Source organism: Mustelus asterias, chromosome 24 (assembly GCF_964213995.1).
Source record: "Mustelus asterias chromosome 24, sMusAst1.hap1.1, whole genome shotgun sequence".
In the NCBI taxonomy this organism is placed as follows: domain Eukaryota; kingdom Metazoa; phylum Chordata; class Chondrichthyes; order Carcharhiniformes; family Triakidae; genus Mustelus; species Mustelus asterias.
This window is the reverse complement of record NC_135824.1, coordinates 600,427-616,780: the sequence shown is the minus strand read 5'-3', so window position 1 is coordinate 616,780 and position 16,354 is coordinate 600,427. Positions and strand designations below refer to the sequence as shown.

Here is a 16,354-nt window from a genome sequence, read left to right as displayed (position 1 = left end):
TATGTTCTATAGTAAGGGGTAACCCTGGGGTTGGGGGATCAGAGAGATAGTGAGGGGTGACCCTGGGGTTGGAGGGTTACAGAGATAGTGAAGGGCCAAAGCTCTGAAAAGGATTTAAACAAAAGGAGGGAAGTTGAGGCATCGCCAGACCAGGAAGCAGTGTAGGTCACTGAGCTCAGGGGAGATGGACAGTGAGACAATGTGGGAGAAGTGCCATGAAGCAGAGTTTAAACGAGTGCCAAGGTTAGAAGAGCGTGGAGATGAGAAACTGGCCCAAGATGCATTGGAATAGCTGAGGCTGGGAGTCACAAATGCTTTGAGTGAGGGACTCAGCAGCCAATGAGCTGAGAAAACAGCAGAGACATTACAGGTGAAAATAAGTGGTCTTTGTTTCGGAATCAGAAACTCAACTCAGGGTCAAACAGGACACCAAAGCCACGGAAAATCTTCTTCCGTCTCAGACAGTGGCTAGGAAGGGTGTTGTAGATTGTGGTGGACTTCAGTTGTGCCTTTGTTATGCCTGGACACATCCCCTGCCGGCTCGGCTCCTCCCCTTGTCACCTCGTATAAAGGTGGCTGTCTCCTCCCCCTTGTTCAGTCAAATGTTATGAATAAACTTGATGCGCTATCAATTAGGGAAAAGACTACTTGTGTGCCAATACAACTGTAGGCTTTTATTCATAACAGAATCAGGAGCACATCCCAACAGGTACCGACCCGGGCTGAACAAGGGGGAGGAGGCAGCCACCTTTATACTAGGTGCCAAGGGGAGGAGCCGAGCTGGCAGGGGATGTGTCCAGGCATGACAAACACACAACTGAAGTCCACCACATAGATCAAGATGGTCAGCTGACTTTAATAATAAAGATTAAAGAATGGACAGGTTGCCACATGGAGGATTACTGAACCAGTTAGATTTACTCAACGGGTGGGGCTGTTCATACTCCTGCATGGAAGAGAGGGAAATCTCCCAAATGCCTCTGAATGTGACCACAATCATGTGACACTAAACCGGGGGGGTGGGGGGGGTATTTGTTTCTGGGGAGGCCGGTCGGATCCAAAGAGCAGCAGTAGCTTAGGCAAGAACAGAGCGGCCCCCTCACACCCTCCACCCCTGATCCACACCCTCTACTGCCTCCAGTAACACAGCGATAGCGAGCAGTGAACACGAGCTCAGGGGAATGGCCACATATTTTCACACAACATCTGAGCCACAGGAGCTACAGCGAGTATCTTTTTGGGAGGGCGCAGAGGGGAACTGTTTATTTTGTGGGGCTGTCAATTTGGGGGTTGCCATAATTGTCTGTCCTTATTTCTGTAATCTCCTCCAACCATGAGCCCACCGAGATATTTGCACTCATTTGATTCCGGCTTCTGGAGTATACACAATTATTAATTGCTGCACTATAGCTCACACATGCCTCGAGCTGCCAAGGTCCTAAGCTTTGGCCTTCCATCCCTCTGCCTCCCTCCCTCATCCACCACTAACCCTGCTCCTCTCCCCCTTCCACCTTTCTCACTCCCCACCCCCTGCCTCTACTGCCCCCTCCTCCCTCACCACCAACCCCGCTCCCCCCTCTACTCCATAACCACCCCCTCTCTGCCATCCTCGTCCTCCTAACCCTCCCCCCCCTCACCGTCCCCCTAACCCTCCCCCCTACCGTCCCCGTCCCTCTAACCCTCCCCCCTACCGTCCCCGCCCCCCTAACCCTCCCCCCCCACCTTCCCCCCAACCCTCCCCCCCCACCTTCCCCCCAACCCTCCCCCCCCCCTAACCTTCTCCCCCTCAAGACATTTAAAACTTTCTCCTGTTTCCTCTGAGGAAATGAGTCTCTTACCTCACTTGGCTCGATGATGGCTACATTTTTGGCTCCCACTTTTCTCTTCATCCGAGCACTCATGGTGATCCCTCCAGTTCCACCTCCAACCACTAATACATCATAGTGACTTTTGGATGCCCAGTTTGAGGAGATGGAGAATTCCCGGACACCAGTGGTCAGGGTCTGGAGCCCGAGTTTGGAGAGCTTTGAGCAAAGTTGAAGTGTGGCCATCCTGGTGTTACTAAATCCTGCAATGAAACAGGACAAATATCTTGTATAAAAGCAAAATCCTGCGCATGCTGGAATCTGAAACAAAAACAGAAAATGCTGGAAAACCTCAGCATGTCTGACAGCATCTGTGGAGAGAGAATAGAGCCAACGTTTTGAGTCTAGATGACCCTTTGTCAGAGCTGGCCTGTTAACTCAAAAAACCCTGCCTGATTGGTTCATAAGCAGTTAATTACTCACTAAATTGGAAACCAGCTGCAGTCAGATAGGGAACCTACTCGAGCTCCTCATCCAATCACACCAACTGTAAATAGTTGAAGCTCAATCCCTGTGGAACTCAGCTAAGCAACCCAAACATTGCCACTCTTTCCCAATCTGATGGGATCTTTCCTGAATCTCAGGAATTTTGGAAAATGAAGACCAATATATCTACTATCCCAGCAGCAGTTTCCAAAGAGCTTCTATAGGTATGTTAGGAGCAAAAGGATAGTGAGGGATAAAATTGGACCTCTTGAAGACCAGAGTGATAGACTGTGTATGGAACCAAAAGAGATGGGGGAGATACTAAATGGTTTTTTTGCATCCGTATTTACTGAGGAAACGGGCATGGAGTCTATGGAAATAGGGCAAACAGGTGGGGAGGTCATGGAATCTTTACAGATTAAAGGGGAGGAGGTGCTTGCTGTCTTGAGGCAAATCAGAGAGTGGATAAATCCCCAGGGCCGGACAAGGTATTCCAACGGACCTTGAGGGAAGCTAGTGTTGAACTTGCAGGGGCCCTGGCAGACATATTTAAAATGTCAGTATTCACGGGGGAAGTGCCGGATGATTGGAGGGTGGCTCATGTTGTTCCGTTTAAAAAAGGTTCCAAAAGAAATCCTGGAAATTATAGGCCAGTAAGTTTGACGTCGGCGGTGGGCAAGTTATTGGAAGGTGTGATAAGGGATAGGATCTACAAATATTTGGATAGACAGGGACTTATTAGGGAGAGTCAACATGGCTTTGTGCGTGGTAGGTCACGTTTGACCAATCTATTAGAGTTTTTCGAGGAGGTTACCAGGAAAGTGGATGAAGGGAAGGCGGTAGTTGTTGTCTACCTGGATTTCAGCAAGGCCTTTGACAAGGTCCCTCATGGGAGGTTAGTTAGGAAGGTTCAGTCGCTGGGTATAGATGGGGAGGTAGTAAATTGGATTAGACACTGGCTCAATGGAAGATGGTAGTCATGATGTGGAGATGCCGGCGTTGGACTGGGGTAAACACAGTAAGAAGTCTCACAACACCAGGTTAAAGTCCAACAGGTTTTGCTGTCAAATAAACCTGTTGGACTTTAACCTGGTGTTGTGAGACTTCTTACTCTTTCAAAGGAAGAAGCCAGAGAGTGGTTGTGGAGGATTGCTTCTCTGAGTGGAGGCCTGTGACTAGTGGTGTGCCGCAGGGATCGGTGTTGGGTCCATTGCTGTTTGTCATCTATATCAATGATCTGGTCAATTGGATCAGCAAGTTTGCTGATGATACAAAGATTGGAGGTGTAGTGGACAGTGAGGAAGGTTTTCAAAGCTTGCAGAGGGATTTGGACCAACTAGAAAAATGGGCTGAAAAATGGCAAATGGAATTTAACGCAGACATTGCACTTTGGAAGGACAAACCAAAGAAGAACGTACAGGGTAAATGGTAGAACTCTGAAGAGTGCAGTTGAACAGAGGGATCTGGGAATACAGGTACAGAATTCCCTAAAAGTGACGTCACAGGTGGATAGGGTCGTAAAGAGTGCCTTTGGTACATTGGCCTTTATAAATTGGAGTATCGAGTATAAAAGTTGGAGTGTTATGGTAAGGTTATATAAGGCATCGGTGAGGCCGAATTTAGAGTATTGTGCACAGTTTTGGTCACCTAGTTACAGGAAGGATGTAAATAAGGTTGAAAGAGTGCAGAGAAGGTTCACAAGGATGTTGCCGGGACTTGAGAAGCTGAGTTACAGAGAGATTGAATAGGTTGGGACTTTATTCCCTGGAGCGTAGAAGAATGAGGAGAGATTTGATAGAGGTGTATAAGATTTTGATAGGTATAGATAGAGTGAATGCAAGCAGGCTTTTTCCACTGAGGCTAGGGGAGAAAAAAACCAGAGGGCATGGGTTAAGGGTGAAAGGAGAAAAGTTTAAAGGGAATATTAGGGGGGGCTTCTTCACGCAGAGAGTGGTGGGAGTGTGGAATGAGCTACCGGATAAAGTGGTAAATGCGGGGTCACTTTTAACATTTAAGAAAAACTTGGACGGGTTCATGGATGAGAGGGGTGTGGAGGGATATGGTCCAAGTGCAGGTCAGTGGGACGAGGCAAAAAATGGTTCGGCACAGACAAGAAGGGCCAAAAGGCCTGTTTCTGAGCTGTAATTTTCTTATGGTTCTTTGGTTCCTTTCCCTGGTGATTGGAATGGTTTTAAATTCCTCCCTCCCTTTCACCTCCTGATTCACAATCATTTCTGGGATGTTATTTGTTATTTGACTTCTACAGTGAAGACAGACACAAAATATCTGTTCAATTCATCCACAGTGAACTTATTAATTCCCCATTCTCACTCTCTAAAGGACCAATGTTCACTTTAGTTGTTTTTAATACTTGTCGATACCCTTTACTGTTTTTATATTTATAGCTAGCTTACTCCTGTACTCTTAATTTCTCCCTTTGCTGTTTATTAAATTCTGTCCAATTTTCTGTTCTATGACTCATCTGCACAGAATTGTACAGTTTTTATTTTAATTTGTTATTATCTTTAACTTCCTTAGTTAGCCACGCTGATGCATCCTTCAGATTCTGTCTCACTGGAATGAATCTTTGCTGAGTGTAGATGAAATATCTCCTTAAGTCTCTTCCACTACATCTCTAACTTGCTAAATTCCCCTCATTTGAACACTCTTTCCTCCCCACCCCACCCTGCCAAACCCCCCTCCCCAACTATTTAGTTTAAAAACCTCAGTTCAGCTCTCGTTAGATGAATCACCAGAACACTGGCTCCTCCAACACAGAGGTACAGCTCCCTTTTCCCCCCAGTACCGATGTCAGTGCCCGATGAATTGAAACCCATTTCTCCCACACCAATTTTTCAACCATGCAATCAACTTCTCTGGTCTTATATACCCTAATGCCAATCTCTTTTGGTTCAGCTCATAAATCCAGAGATTATTATCTATTGTAAAGCTGCTTTTTAATTTAGCCCCTAGCTGCTCAGTCTCCTTCACCGAAACTTCTTTCCTAGTCCTACCTACGTCACTGGTACCCACACGGATCATGGCAACTGGATCCTTCCCCTCCAGCCCTGAGGAAATACTCTTAACCCTGCAGTGGGCAGGTAATCATGATGTGGAGATGCCGGCGTTGGACTGGGGTAAACACAGTAAGAGTTTCAACAACACCAGGTTAAAGTCGAACAGGTTTATTTGGTAGCAAATGCCATTAGCTTTTGGGGCGCTGCTCCTTCGTCAGGTGGAGTGGATATCTGCTCTCAAACAGGGCACGGGAGTTATTGGAAGTTACTGAACAGAAGCCACCTCCTGGTCCATCGTATCTGACCTCTGTGCCCTGTTTGAGAGCAGATATCCACTCCATCTGACGAAGGAGCAGCACTCCAAAAGCTAATGGCATTTGCTACCAAATAAACCTGTTGGACTTTAACCTGGTGCTGTTAAAACTCTTACTGGGCAGGTAATGCAGCTTTTGGAAACATTAATTACACTTCTTGCTACAAGAAAATGAGTTGCTGCAGTTGGGGAAAGGTATTTTAGCAAAACTAAAATAAGTACTTAATGCTTATATTTTGACAAAGAAAGATAGATTTGACAGTTAACTTGCCTCCTGATATTCACTGCTTCAGACTCTTGGGTTAATTAAGGATCAGTAACAAATGCTGGCCTTGCTAGCGATGCCCACATCCCAGTAAAGAATAAAAATTGCTTTAGATGAATCATTTTAAAACCAGAATGTTCCACAAGGATGTTCCCTGACCTTCAGCTGCACAGTCGATGCCGAAAAAGCAGTTGGGATGACTAAGGACTCGACATGCCCCTTACACAACCATCTTCTCAACATTACTGACTCTCTGTTCTACAAGTCCTGTGATAAGTCAAACTTTCATGGAGATAATTATTGGAAGTTACTGAACAGAAGCCACCTCCTGGTCCATCGTATCTGACCTCTGCCCTTTCCCAACACTCCTGCAATTGCTCCTTTTTCAGTATTTATCCAATTGCTTTTGAAACTTATTCTTGAATCTCCTACCACTACTCTTCCAGGCAGCGCATTCCCGACCATAACTTGCTGTGTACATAAATTTATTCTCATCTCGTCTTGGTTCTTTACCAAGTATCTTAAACGTGACTCTTCCATCAGTGGAAATTATTTCTCCTTATTTACTCTATCAGAAGCCTACATAATTTTGAACACCCCTTTCAAGTTTGCACTCCTGACATTTCACCTACAAACTCTTTATCAAGCTCGCTTCTTCAATCAAGTTTTTTTAAAAAAGCTGTAAATACTTGATTTGACTGTTCATTTTAACATTTCCTGTCACAATAATTTACAGTTCCAAGCACTGGTCAACAGCAACCTGAGCCAATTTTTGCAAATACTTTAATGTTTTGTTTTTTTATCAGCACTAACGTTTTTCACAGTTTGACCAACTGCAGTTACGGGAGGGTCAGTATCTCACTCGCTGCACAAATGCCTTTCGTGGTGATTCCACTCAAATACTTGTTTACTACAGAACTAACTACAAATGAGTTCCAAAACTGGACATTCATTCTAGAATTCAAATTCTGATTATGCACCTCAATTGTATCCACTCGCCGTTGATTAGAGCGTAGGAGCAGCATTAACAAATCCAGTCAGGTGAAAATACAAACAAAAATCCTGCAGGCGCTGGAAATCTGAAATAAAAACAGAAAATGCTGGAAAAACTCAGCAAGTCAGGCAGCATTTGTGGAGAATGTTAGAGTGTAAATCAGAAACCTCAAGGTATATATCTCATCCCAAGCCAGACTAGACCCCACCAATTTTTCTATTTTGGGATCAATGTGATGAAAGGATGCATTGCCCCAAGAGTGATTCCACTGACAAATGAGGGATTTTTAAAATCAAAATAAGCTTTATTCATAACACAGTTAAAATATAACTAACAAAATCAAAGAGTTTAACTCTTAACTGTTGAACAATCTTTAAATATGAAAATAAACAACTCAACGTATTACTATTTAGTTCCAATTAAGCAATATTTCTCTTACAGACAAACCCCACTTTAAAAATTGTTAGCAAATCCAGGCATACTTGCTTTAACCTTTGTTAACAGCTTTGGAGCTTACAGAGAGTTTGTATACAGCAAGCTTCTTGTAGGCTTCTATCTTTAAACAGCTCTCACCAGTAACTGAACTCAGAAAGCGTTTTTTCTCAGCTACAAACCTAGCTCCACCCATTTTGTGTTACATGACTATATGACCCTGTATACCTAACTCACCTTTCCATTACTTTAATCAAGGAAACATCCTAAAGTCCTCTTCTTTGGTAAACAAAAGCTCATCAAACCTTCTGCTAAATAAACACTTACATGGCTAAATTGAGTAATTATCCTGCTTTCCAGCATCTGCTATATTCCTTCCAGACAAACCGACTATAAGAAGGATGTGGAAGCATTGGAAAGAGTGCAAAGGAGATTTACCAGGATGCTGCCTGGTTTGGAGGGTAGGTCTTATGAGGAAAGGTTGAGGGAGCTGGGGCTTTTCTCTTTAGAGCGGAGGAGGTTGAGAGGCGACTTAATAGAGGTTTATAAGATGATGAGGAGGATAGATAGAGTGGACATTCAGAGACTATTTCCTCGGGTGGATGTAGCTGTTACTAGGGGGCATAACTATAAGGTTCATGGTGGAAGATATAGGAGGGATGTACGAGGTAGGTTCTTTACGCAGAGAGTGGTTGGGGTGTGGAATGGACTGCCTGCTGTGATAGTGGAGTTGGACACTTTAGGAACTTTCAAGCGGTTATTGGATAGGCACATGGAGCACACTAGAATGATAGGGAGTGGGGGAGCTTGATCTTGGTTTCGGAAAAGGTTCAGCACAACATTGTGGGCTGAGGGCCTGTATTGAGCTGTATTGTTCTATGTTCTATGACTGTTTGTAACAAAACACTGATTCTTAAAGCATAAAATAAATGAATAGAATAGTATCGTCACAAGAGGGAAACAGTTCATGTTCCAGGATGGTCAGCTTTCATCAGAACTTCTCCGGTTAATCATTTTTCTGATGAAAAGGAATCAACCCAAAACATCGACTCCATTTCCCCGACACAGACCCTCTGTATTTGCTGCATTTTCTGTTTTAATTCAGTAAGTGGATCCACTCTAGCCTGAACACAATTTAACAAAAGTGCATGGTGCCATTGTGATTAGCACAGCTGCATCACAGCATCAGGGACCCAGGTTCGATTCCAGCCTTGAGTGACTGTATGGAGTTTGCACATTCTCCCCGTGTCTGCATGGGTTTCTTGCTGGTGCTCCAGTTTCCTCCCACAGTCCAAACATCATAGAATACCCACAGTGCAGAAAGAAGCCATTCGGCCTATTGAGCTTGCACTGATAACAATCCCACCCAGGCCCTATCCCCATGTATTTACCCTACTAATCCCCCTGACACTCAGGGACAATTTGGCATGGCCAATGAACCTAACTCGCATATCTTTGGACTGCGGGAGGAAACTGGAGCACCTGGAAGAAACCCACGCAAACATGGGGAGAAGGTGCAAACTCCACACATTTACCCAGGATGTGCAGATTAGGTAGGTTGGCCATGCTAAATTGTCCCTTAATGTCCCAAGGTGTGTAGGTAAGGGGGATTAGTGGAGTAAATGCATGTGGTTATGGGGATAGGGCCTGCGTGGGATGTTCTGTCGGAGAGTCAATGCAGACCCGATGGGCTGAACGGCCTCCTTCTGCACTGTAGTGATTCAATGATTCTTTGACATGTGTCTATATCTCTGTTCCCTCAACCATACAACTGCTTGTGTCTGCTCCACAATCGCTACAATCATGGATATTCTTCACCCTAATCCATCTAACAGCCTCATCCCCAAATCCCTTCATTCCATTAAAATTCAAAAACCTACCAAGAATATACTGAATGCCCACATGGAGTGGAGAATTCCAATGAGTCCCAAGCCTCTAACTGAAAAAACTGCTCATCTTCATCTGAGGTGGTTGGTAGGTCTGATCACGAGATTCCAGCCCTGAGCTCCAGACAGAGATATGGGCACTTATAATCTACCCCATCAAGGCCTCTCAGGATGAAATCACCTCAAAAACTAGAGTATGGGCCATTCGACTCAATTTCTCTTCTTGGACAGGCCAGAAATCAATCTCGTGAGCCTTCACTACAATCCATACATTCTTCCTTGGATAAGTATTGTCAATAGCCACCTTATTGCCCATTAACTTAACCTGTCGACTTCCATTTGAAGGCGCTGTGCATCTTCCTCACAGATTCACATTATGTATTAATGATTTGGAACAGGGAACTGAATGTAATATCTCCAAATTTGGGTGGGAGGGAGAGCTGTGAGGAGAATGCAGAGATGCTTCAGTGTGATTTGGACACAGTGAGTGTGTGGGCATCTGCATGGCAGATGCAGTATAATGTGGATAAATGTGAGGTTATCCACTTTGGTAGCAATAATAGGAAGACAGATTATTACTTAAATGGGTATAAATTGAGAGAGGTGGATACTCAGCAAGACCTTGGAGTCCTCGTGCATCAGTCGCTGAGAGTAAGCGCGCAGGTACAGCAGGCAGTAAAGGCGGCAAATGGTATGTTGGCCTTCATAGCGAGAGGATTTGAATATAGGGATAGGGATGTTTTGCTGCAATTGTATTGGGCGTTGGTGAGGCCACACCTGGAGTATTGTGTGCAGTTTTGGTGTCCTTATCTGAGGAAGGACGTCCTTGCTATAGAGGGAGTATAGCGAAGGTTTACCAGACTGATTCCTGGGATGGCAGGTCTGTCATATGAGGAGAGACTAAGTCTGTTAGGAAATATTCACTGGAGTTTAGAAGAGTGAGAATGGATCTCATAGAAACTTATAAAATTCTAACAGAGTTAGACAGGGTAGATTCAGAAAGAATGTTCCTGATGGTGGGGGACTCTAGAACTAGGATACGCTGCAGGAAAGGATGTCCCGAGGCATGGTACATTGGCGAGACCATGCAGACGCTACGACAACAGATGAATGAACACCGCTCGACAATCACCAGGCAGGAGTGTTCCCTTCCTGTCGGGGAACATTTCAGCAGTCACGGGCATTCAGCCTCTGATCTTCAGGTAAGTGTTCTCCAAGGCGGCCTTCATGACACACGACAACGTAGAATCGCTGAGCAGAGACTGATAGCCAAGTTCCGCACACATGAGGACGGCCTCAACAGGGATCTTGGGTTCATGTCACACTATCTGTAACCTCCAAGACTTGCAAAATCTCACTAACTGTCCTGTCTGGAGACAATACACATCTCTTTAACTTGTGCTTTGCCCTCTCTCCACTCACATTGTCTGTATCTTTAAGACTAGATTACCTGTAAAGACTTGCATTCCAACCATTATCTTGTAAATTGAGTTTGTGTCTGTATATGCCCTGTTTGTGAACACAAGTCCTCACTTACCTGAAGGAGCGAGACTCCGAAAGCTTGTGCTGCCAAATAAACCTGTTGGACTTTAACCTGGTGTTGTGAGACTTCTTACTAGATTTTTTGAGTTCAGCTCTAAATTATCTCCAGGCTTCACAATGAAGTTATTCTCAACACAAAGTTGACATCCTGAGTTTGGAGAATTAGTGTGGAATAGTTCACAAATAGGCTAATTGTGCAATAACACCAGAGTCTTTGTTGCAAAAGAGACCAAGCCCTTTTATAGTGATCATTGAGCACACAGCCTCTTTACTGCATGAATCAACACGACTAGCAGGAACTCACCAAGACAAACTGATAACTCCAAAAGTAGCAGCTAAAAAACTGTGGCACAGGAGAAATAGCTGCCGATCTACAGTAATAGAAACAGAGCATGGTACTATCTTCATCCCTTTTATTTATTTTCACAACACGCACCTTGGGAACAATTTCTACATTATAGGTGCCATGGAAGGAACTTTTTTCCACACTTGGTTGTTCCGTGCCCCATCTGGGAGCATGTCAATACTTAACCCTAATTATTTTCAATTTCAGTGCACCTCATTTTTAATCTCCTTGTGGAGAGAGAAAGAGAGTCAATGTTTCTTGTCTGTATGACTCTTCTTCAGAGTCCTTTGATTATATTGGCTATTTACAATACTGATTCATGTGGCAAGGTTATAACTGATGAGGTTTAAAGACCTGTACAAAGAACAGGAAACAGGCCCTTCAGCCCTCCAAGCCTGTGCCGCTCATTGGTCCAAGTAAACCATTCGTTTGTATCCCTCCATTCCCAGACTGCCCATGTGACCATCCAGGTAAGTCTTAAACGATTCCAGCGTGTCTGCCTCCACCACCCTACTTGGCAGCACATTCCAGGCCCCCACCACTCTCTGTGTAAAAAACGTCCCTCTGATATCTGCGTTATACCTCGTCCCTCTCACCTTGAGCCCATGACCCCTTGTGATCGTCACCTCCGACCTGGGAAAAAGTTTCCCACCGTTCATCCTATCCATAGCCTTCATAATTTTGTACATCTCTATTAGGTCTCCCCTCATTCTCCGTCTTTCCAGGGAGAACAAGCCCAGTTTACCCAATCTCTCCACATAGCTAAGACCCTCCATATCAGGCAACATCCTGGTAAACCTTCTCTGCACTCTCTCTAAAGCCTCCACGTCCTTCTGGTAGTGCGGCGACCAGAACTGGGCGCAGTACTCCAAATGTGGCCTAACCAGTGTTCTATATAGCTGCAACATCAGACTCCAGCTTTTATACTCTATACCCCGTCCTATAAGGGCAAGCATGCCATATGCCTTCTTCACCACCTTCTCCACCTGTGTTGCCACCTTCAAAGATTTGTGGACTTGCACACCTAGGTCCCTCTGTGTTTCTATACTCTTTATGGCTCTGCCATTTATTGTATAACTCCCCCCTACATTAGTTCTTCCAAAATGCATCACTTCGCATTTATCTGGATTAAATTCCATCTGCCATTTCGCCGCCCAATTTTCCAGCCTATCTATATCCTGCTGTATTGTCCGACAATGTTCATCGCTATCCGTAAGTCCAGCTATCTTCGTGTCATCCGCAAACTTGCTGATAACACCAGTTACACCTTCTTCCAAATCATTTATATATATCACAAATAGCAGAGATCCCAGTACAGAGCCCTGCGAAACACCACTGGTCACAGACCTCCAGCCGGAAAAAGACCCTTTGACTGTTACCCTCTGTCTCCTGTGGCCAAGCCAGTTTTCTACCCATCTAGCCACCTCTCCTTGTATCCCATGAGCCTTAACCTTCTTAACCAACCTGCCATGAGGGACTTTGTCAAATGCCTTACTGAAATCCATATAGACGACATCCACGGCCCTTCCTTCGTCAACTGTTTTTGTCACTTCCTCAAAAAACTCCACCAAATTTGTAAGGCACGACCTCCCTCTTACAAAACCAGGCTGTCTGTCACTAATGAGATTGTTCCGTTCTAAATGCACATACATCCTGTCTCTAAGAATCCTCTCCAACAACTTCCCTACCACGGATGTCAAGCTCACTGGCCTATAATTGCCCGGATTATCCCTGCTACCCTTCTTAAATAACGGTACCACATTCGCTATCCTCCAATCCTCAGGGACCTCACCTGTGTCCAATGAAGAGACAAAGATTTCCGTCAGAGGCCCAGCAATTACATCTCTTGTCTCCCTGAGCAGTCTAGGATAGATGCCATCAGGCCCTGGGGATTTGTCAGTTTTAATGTTACCTAAAAAACCTAACAGTTCCTCCCTTGTAACGGAGGTTCTCTCTAACGAGTCAACACCTCCCTCTGAGACACTCCCAGTCAACAAGTCCCTCTCCTTTGTGAATACCGATGCAAAGTATTCATTTAGGATCTCCCCTATTCCCTTGGGTTCTAAGCATAATTCCTCTCCTTTGTCCCTGAGAGGTCCGACTTTTTCCCTGACAACTCTTTTGTTCCTAACATATGAATAAAATGCCTTAGGATTTTCCTTAATCCTATTTGCCAAGAGCATTTTGTGACCTCTTTTTGCCCTTCTAACTCCCCGTTTGAGTTCTTTCCTACTCTCTCTGTATTCCTCCAGAGCTCCGTCTGTAAACTGGTTTTATATTATTTTAGGAGCACCTTAAAATTTATGATTTCCTGATGGAATTTTTTAAAAAGAACACTGCTTTGACTAAGATGTTTAAATTCTATATCAAACTTTAACTCAATCACTGCCCCCTCCCCCCTCACCCCACTGCCCCCTCCCCCATCCTCCAAACGCCCCCTCACCCCCCCAATCAACTCACCACTGCCCCCTCCTCCCCCACCCCTCTCCCCATCAATCCCCTGTCCCCACCCGCTTCCCCATCACCCCCCTTCCCGCTACCTCCCCTCCCCCACCACCCCCGTCCCGCACCACCCCCCCACCAGCAACCCCCTCACTCACCATCCCCCACCACTCCTGCCACCCACACCACCCCCTCCCCTACATGCCACACCCCCCACACCCCACCCCGCCCCCTCCCCCACATTCCCCCCGCCCCCTCCCCCACATTCGCCCCCCCCCATTCCTGCCCCCTCCCCCACACTCCCCCCGCTGCCCCCTCCCCCCCATTCCCCCCTGCTGCCCCCTCCCCCACACTCCCCCCCGCTGCCCCCTCCCCCCCGCTTCCCCCCTCCCCCCCGCTTCCCCCTCCCCCCCGCTTCCCCCCTCCCCCCCGCTTCCCCCTCCCCCCCATTCCCCCCTCCCCCCTGCTGCCCCCTCCCTCACACTCCCCCCCCGCTGCCCCCTCCCCCCCGCTGCCCCCTCCCCCCCGCTGCCCCCTCCCCCCGCTTCCCCCTCCCCCCTGCTGCCCCCTCCCCCACACTCCCCCCCCCGCTGCCCCCTCCCCCACCCGCTGCCCCTCCCCCCTGCTGCCCCTCCCCCCATTCCCCCCTGCTGCCCCCTCCCCCACACTCCCCCCCCCCTGCTGCCCCTCCCCCCCATTCCCCCCTGCTGCCCCCTCCCCCCATTCCCCCCTGCTGCCCCCTCCCTCCCATTCCCCCCTGCTGCCCCCTCCGCCCCATTCCCCCCTGCTGCCCCCTCCCCCCATCCCCCCTGCTGCCTCCTCCCCCACATTTCCCCCCCCCGCTGCCCCCACCCCCCATTCCCCTCCACTGCCCCCTCCGCCACATTCTCCCACCGTGCCACTCCCCCACATTCCCCCCGCTGCCCCGTCCCCCACATTCCCCCCCGTTGCCCCCTCCCCCACATTCCCCCCCCCGCTGCCCCGTCCCCCACATTCCCCCCCCCGCTGCCCCGTCCCCCACATTCCCCCCCCGCTGCCCCCTCCCCCACATTCCTCCCTCCCCCCTTTCCCCTCATTCCCACCTCCCGCATTCCCCCCTCCCCCGCATTCCCCCCCCTTTCCCATATTCCCCCTCGTTCCGACCTCCTGCATTCCCCCCTCCCCCCATTCACCCCTCTCCCCCCCATCATTCCCCCCCACCTCATTTCCCCCCCCGTTCCCCCACTCTCCCCTTTCCCCTCATTCCCCCGCTCCCCCACATTCCCCCCCACTGCCCACTCCCCCATATTCCCCCCCCCGCTGCCCCCTCCACCACTTTACGCCCATGCTGCCCCCTCTCCCACATTCCCCCTCCCCCTTTTCCCCCATTCCCCCTCATTCCCACCTCCCGCATTCCCCCCACACCCCCATTCACCCCTCTCCCCCCCATCATTCCCCCCTCCTCCTCCCTCGTTCCCCCTCTCCTCCCTCGTTCCCCCCCTCCTCCGCCGTTCCCCCCTCAATCCCCCCTGCTCCGTCGTTCCCCCTCTCCCCCCTCGTTCCCCCTCTCCCCCCTCGCTCCCCCTCTCCCCCCTCGCTCCCACCTCGTTCCCCCTCTCCCCCCTCGCTCCCACCTCGTTCCCCCTCTCCCCCCTCGCTCCCACCTCGTTCCCCCTCTCCCCCCTCGCTCCCACCTCGTTCCCCCTCTCCCCCTCGCTCCCACCTCGTTCCCCCTCGCTCCCACCTCGTTCCCCCTCTCCCCCCTCGCTCCCACCTCGTTCCCCCTCTCCCCCCTCGCTCCCACCTCGTTCCCCCTCTCCCCCCTCGCTCCCACCTCGTTCCCCCTCTCCCCCCTCGCTCCCACCTCGTTCCCCCTCTCCCCCCTCGCTCCCACCTCGTCCCCCCTCGCTCCCACCTCGTTCCCCCTCTCCCCCCTCGCTCCCACCTCGTTCCCCCTCTCCCCCACCTCGTCCCCCCTCGCTCCCACCTCGTTCCCCCTCGCTCCCACCTCTTTCCCCCTCGCTCCCACCTCTTTCCCCCCTCGCTCCCACCTCTTTCCCCCCTCGCTCCCACCTCTTTCCCCCCTCGCTCCCACCTCGTTCCCCCCTCGCTCCCACCTCTTTCCCCCCTCGCTCCCACCTCTTTCCCCCCTCGCTCCCACCTCTTTCCCCCCTCGCTCCCACCTCTTTCCCCCCTCGCTCCCACCTCTTTCCCCCCTCTCCCCACTCATTTCCCCCCTCTCCCCACTGATTTCCCCCCTCTCCTCACTCATTGCCCCCTCATTGCCCCCTCTCATTGCCCCCCTCATTGACCCCAATCCCTGTCTCTCCCCCCCCCCCCACACAGGGTTGACTCTGGGTTTGCGCTGCTGTCGCTTCAGGAATTTTCCATCTGGTCCCTGGGACGGATTTTAACCGCGACCTCCACAGTCTTCACCTTGAGTCCCCCATTCCCCCCTTTACCCCATTCCCCCCTTTACCCCATTCCCCCCTTTACCCCATTCCCCCCTTTACCCCATTCCCCCCTCCCCCGGCTCTCTTACCGGCTCCGCTCCCGATCCGCGGCACGTTCAGAAAATCAGCTTTGGGAAACTCCGCCCAAAACCGCGAGCCCGCCCGGGTGGGCGGGGCTATGGATAGGGGCGGGGTTAGAGGGTGGGGCTATGGATAGGGGCGGGGTTAGAGGGCGGGGCTATGGATAGGGGCGGGGTTAGAGGGCGGGGCTCGTGGAGGGGCGGGGTCGGATAGGGGATGGAGCGTGCGAGGGGAGGGGGCAGGGCGAGGAGAAGGGGCGGGGATCGAAGGGGCGGGGCTGAAGGGGGCGGGGCTCACTCCCCCCCTTCCCCCC

General features: G+C 49.4%; 1 protein-coding gene across 3 annotated transcripts in view; it reads right to left on the bottom strand.

The window, feature by feature from the left end:
• sqor (sulfide quinone oxidoreductase) overlaps positions 1 to 16,119 on the bottom strand; it is a 59,966-nt gene extending 43,847 nt beyond the window's left edge. Inside the window, exons 1-3 of one of the 3 annotated variants that reach the window (XM_078241141.1) lie at positions 16,050 to 16,119; positions 6,867 to 6,965; positions 1,839 to 2,068 (exon numbers count right to left, since the gene is read on the bottom strand). In XM_078241141.1, the coding sequence (XP_078097267.1) occupies positions 1,839 to 2,051 (213 nt within the window). In that variant the 5' untranslated portion in view covers positions 2,052 to 2,068; positions 6,867 to 6,965; positions 16,050 to 16,119. The remainder of the gene's footprint in view (positions 1 to 1,838; positions 2,069 to 6,866; positions 6,966 to 16,049) is intronic. The other 2 variants (XR_013500751.1, XM_078241140.1) reach the window with 2 other exon arrangements.
• Between the last annotated feature and the right edge of the window lie 235 nt (positions 16,120 to 16,354).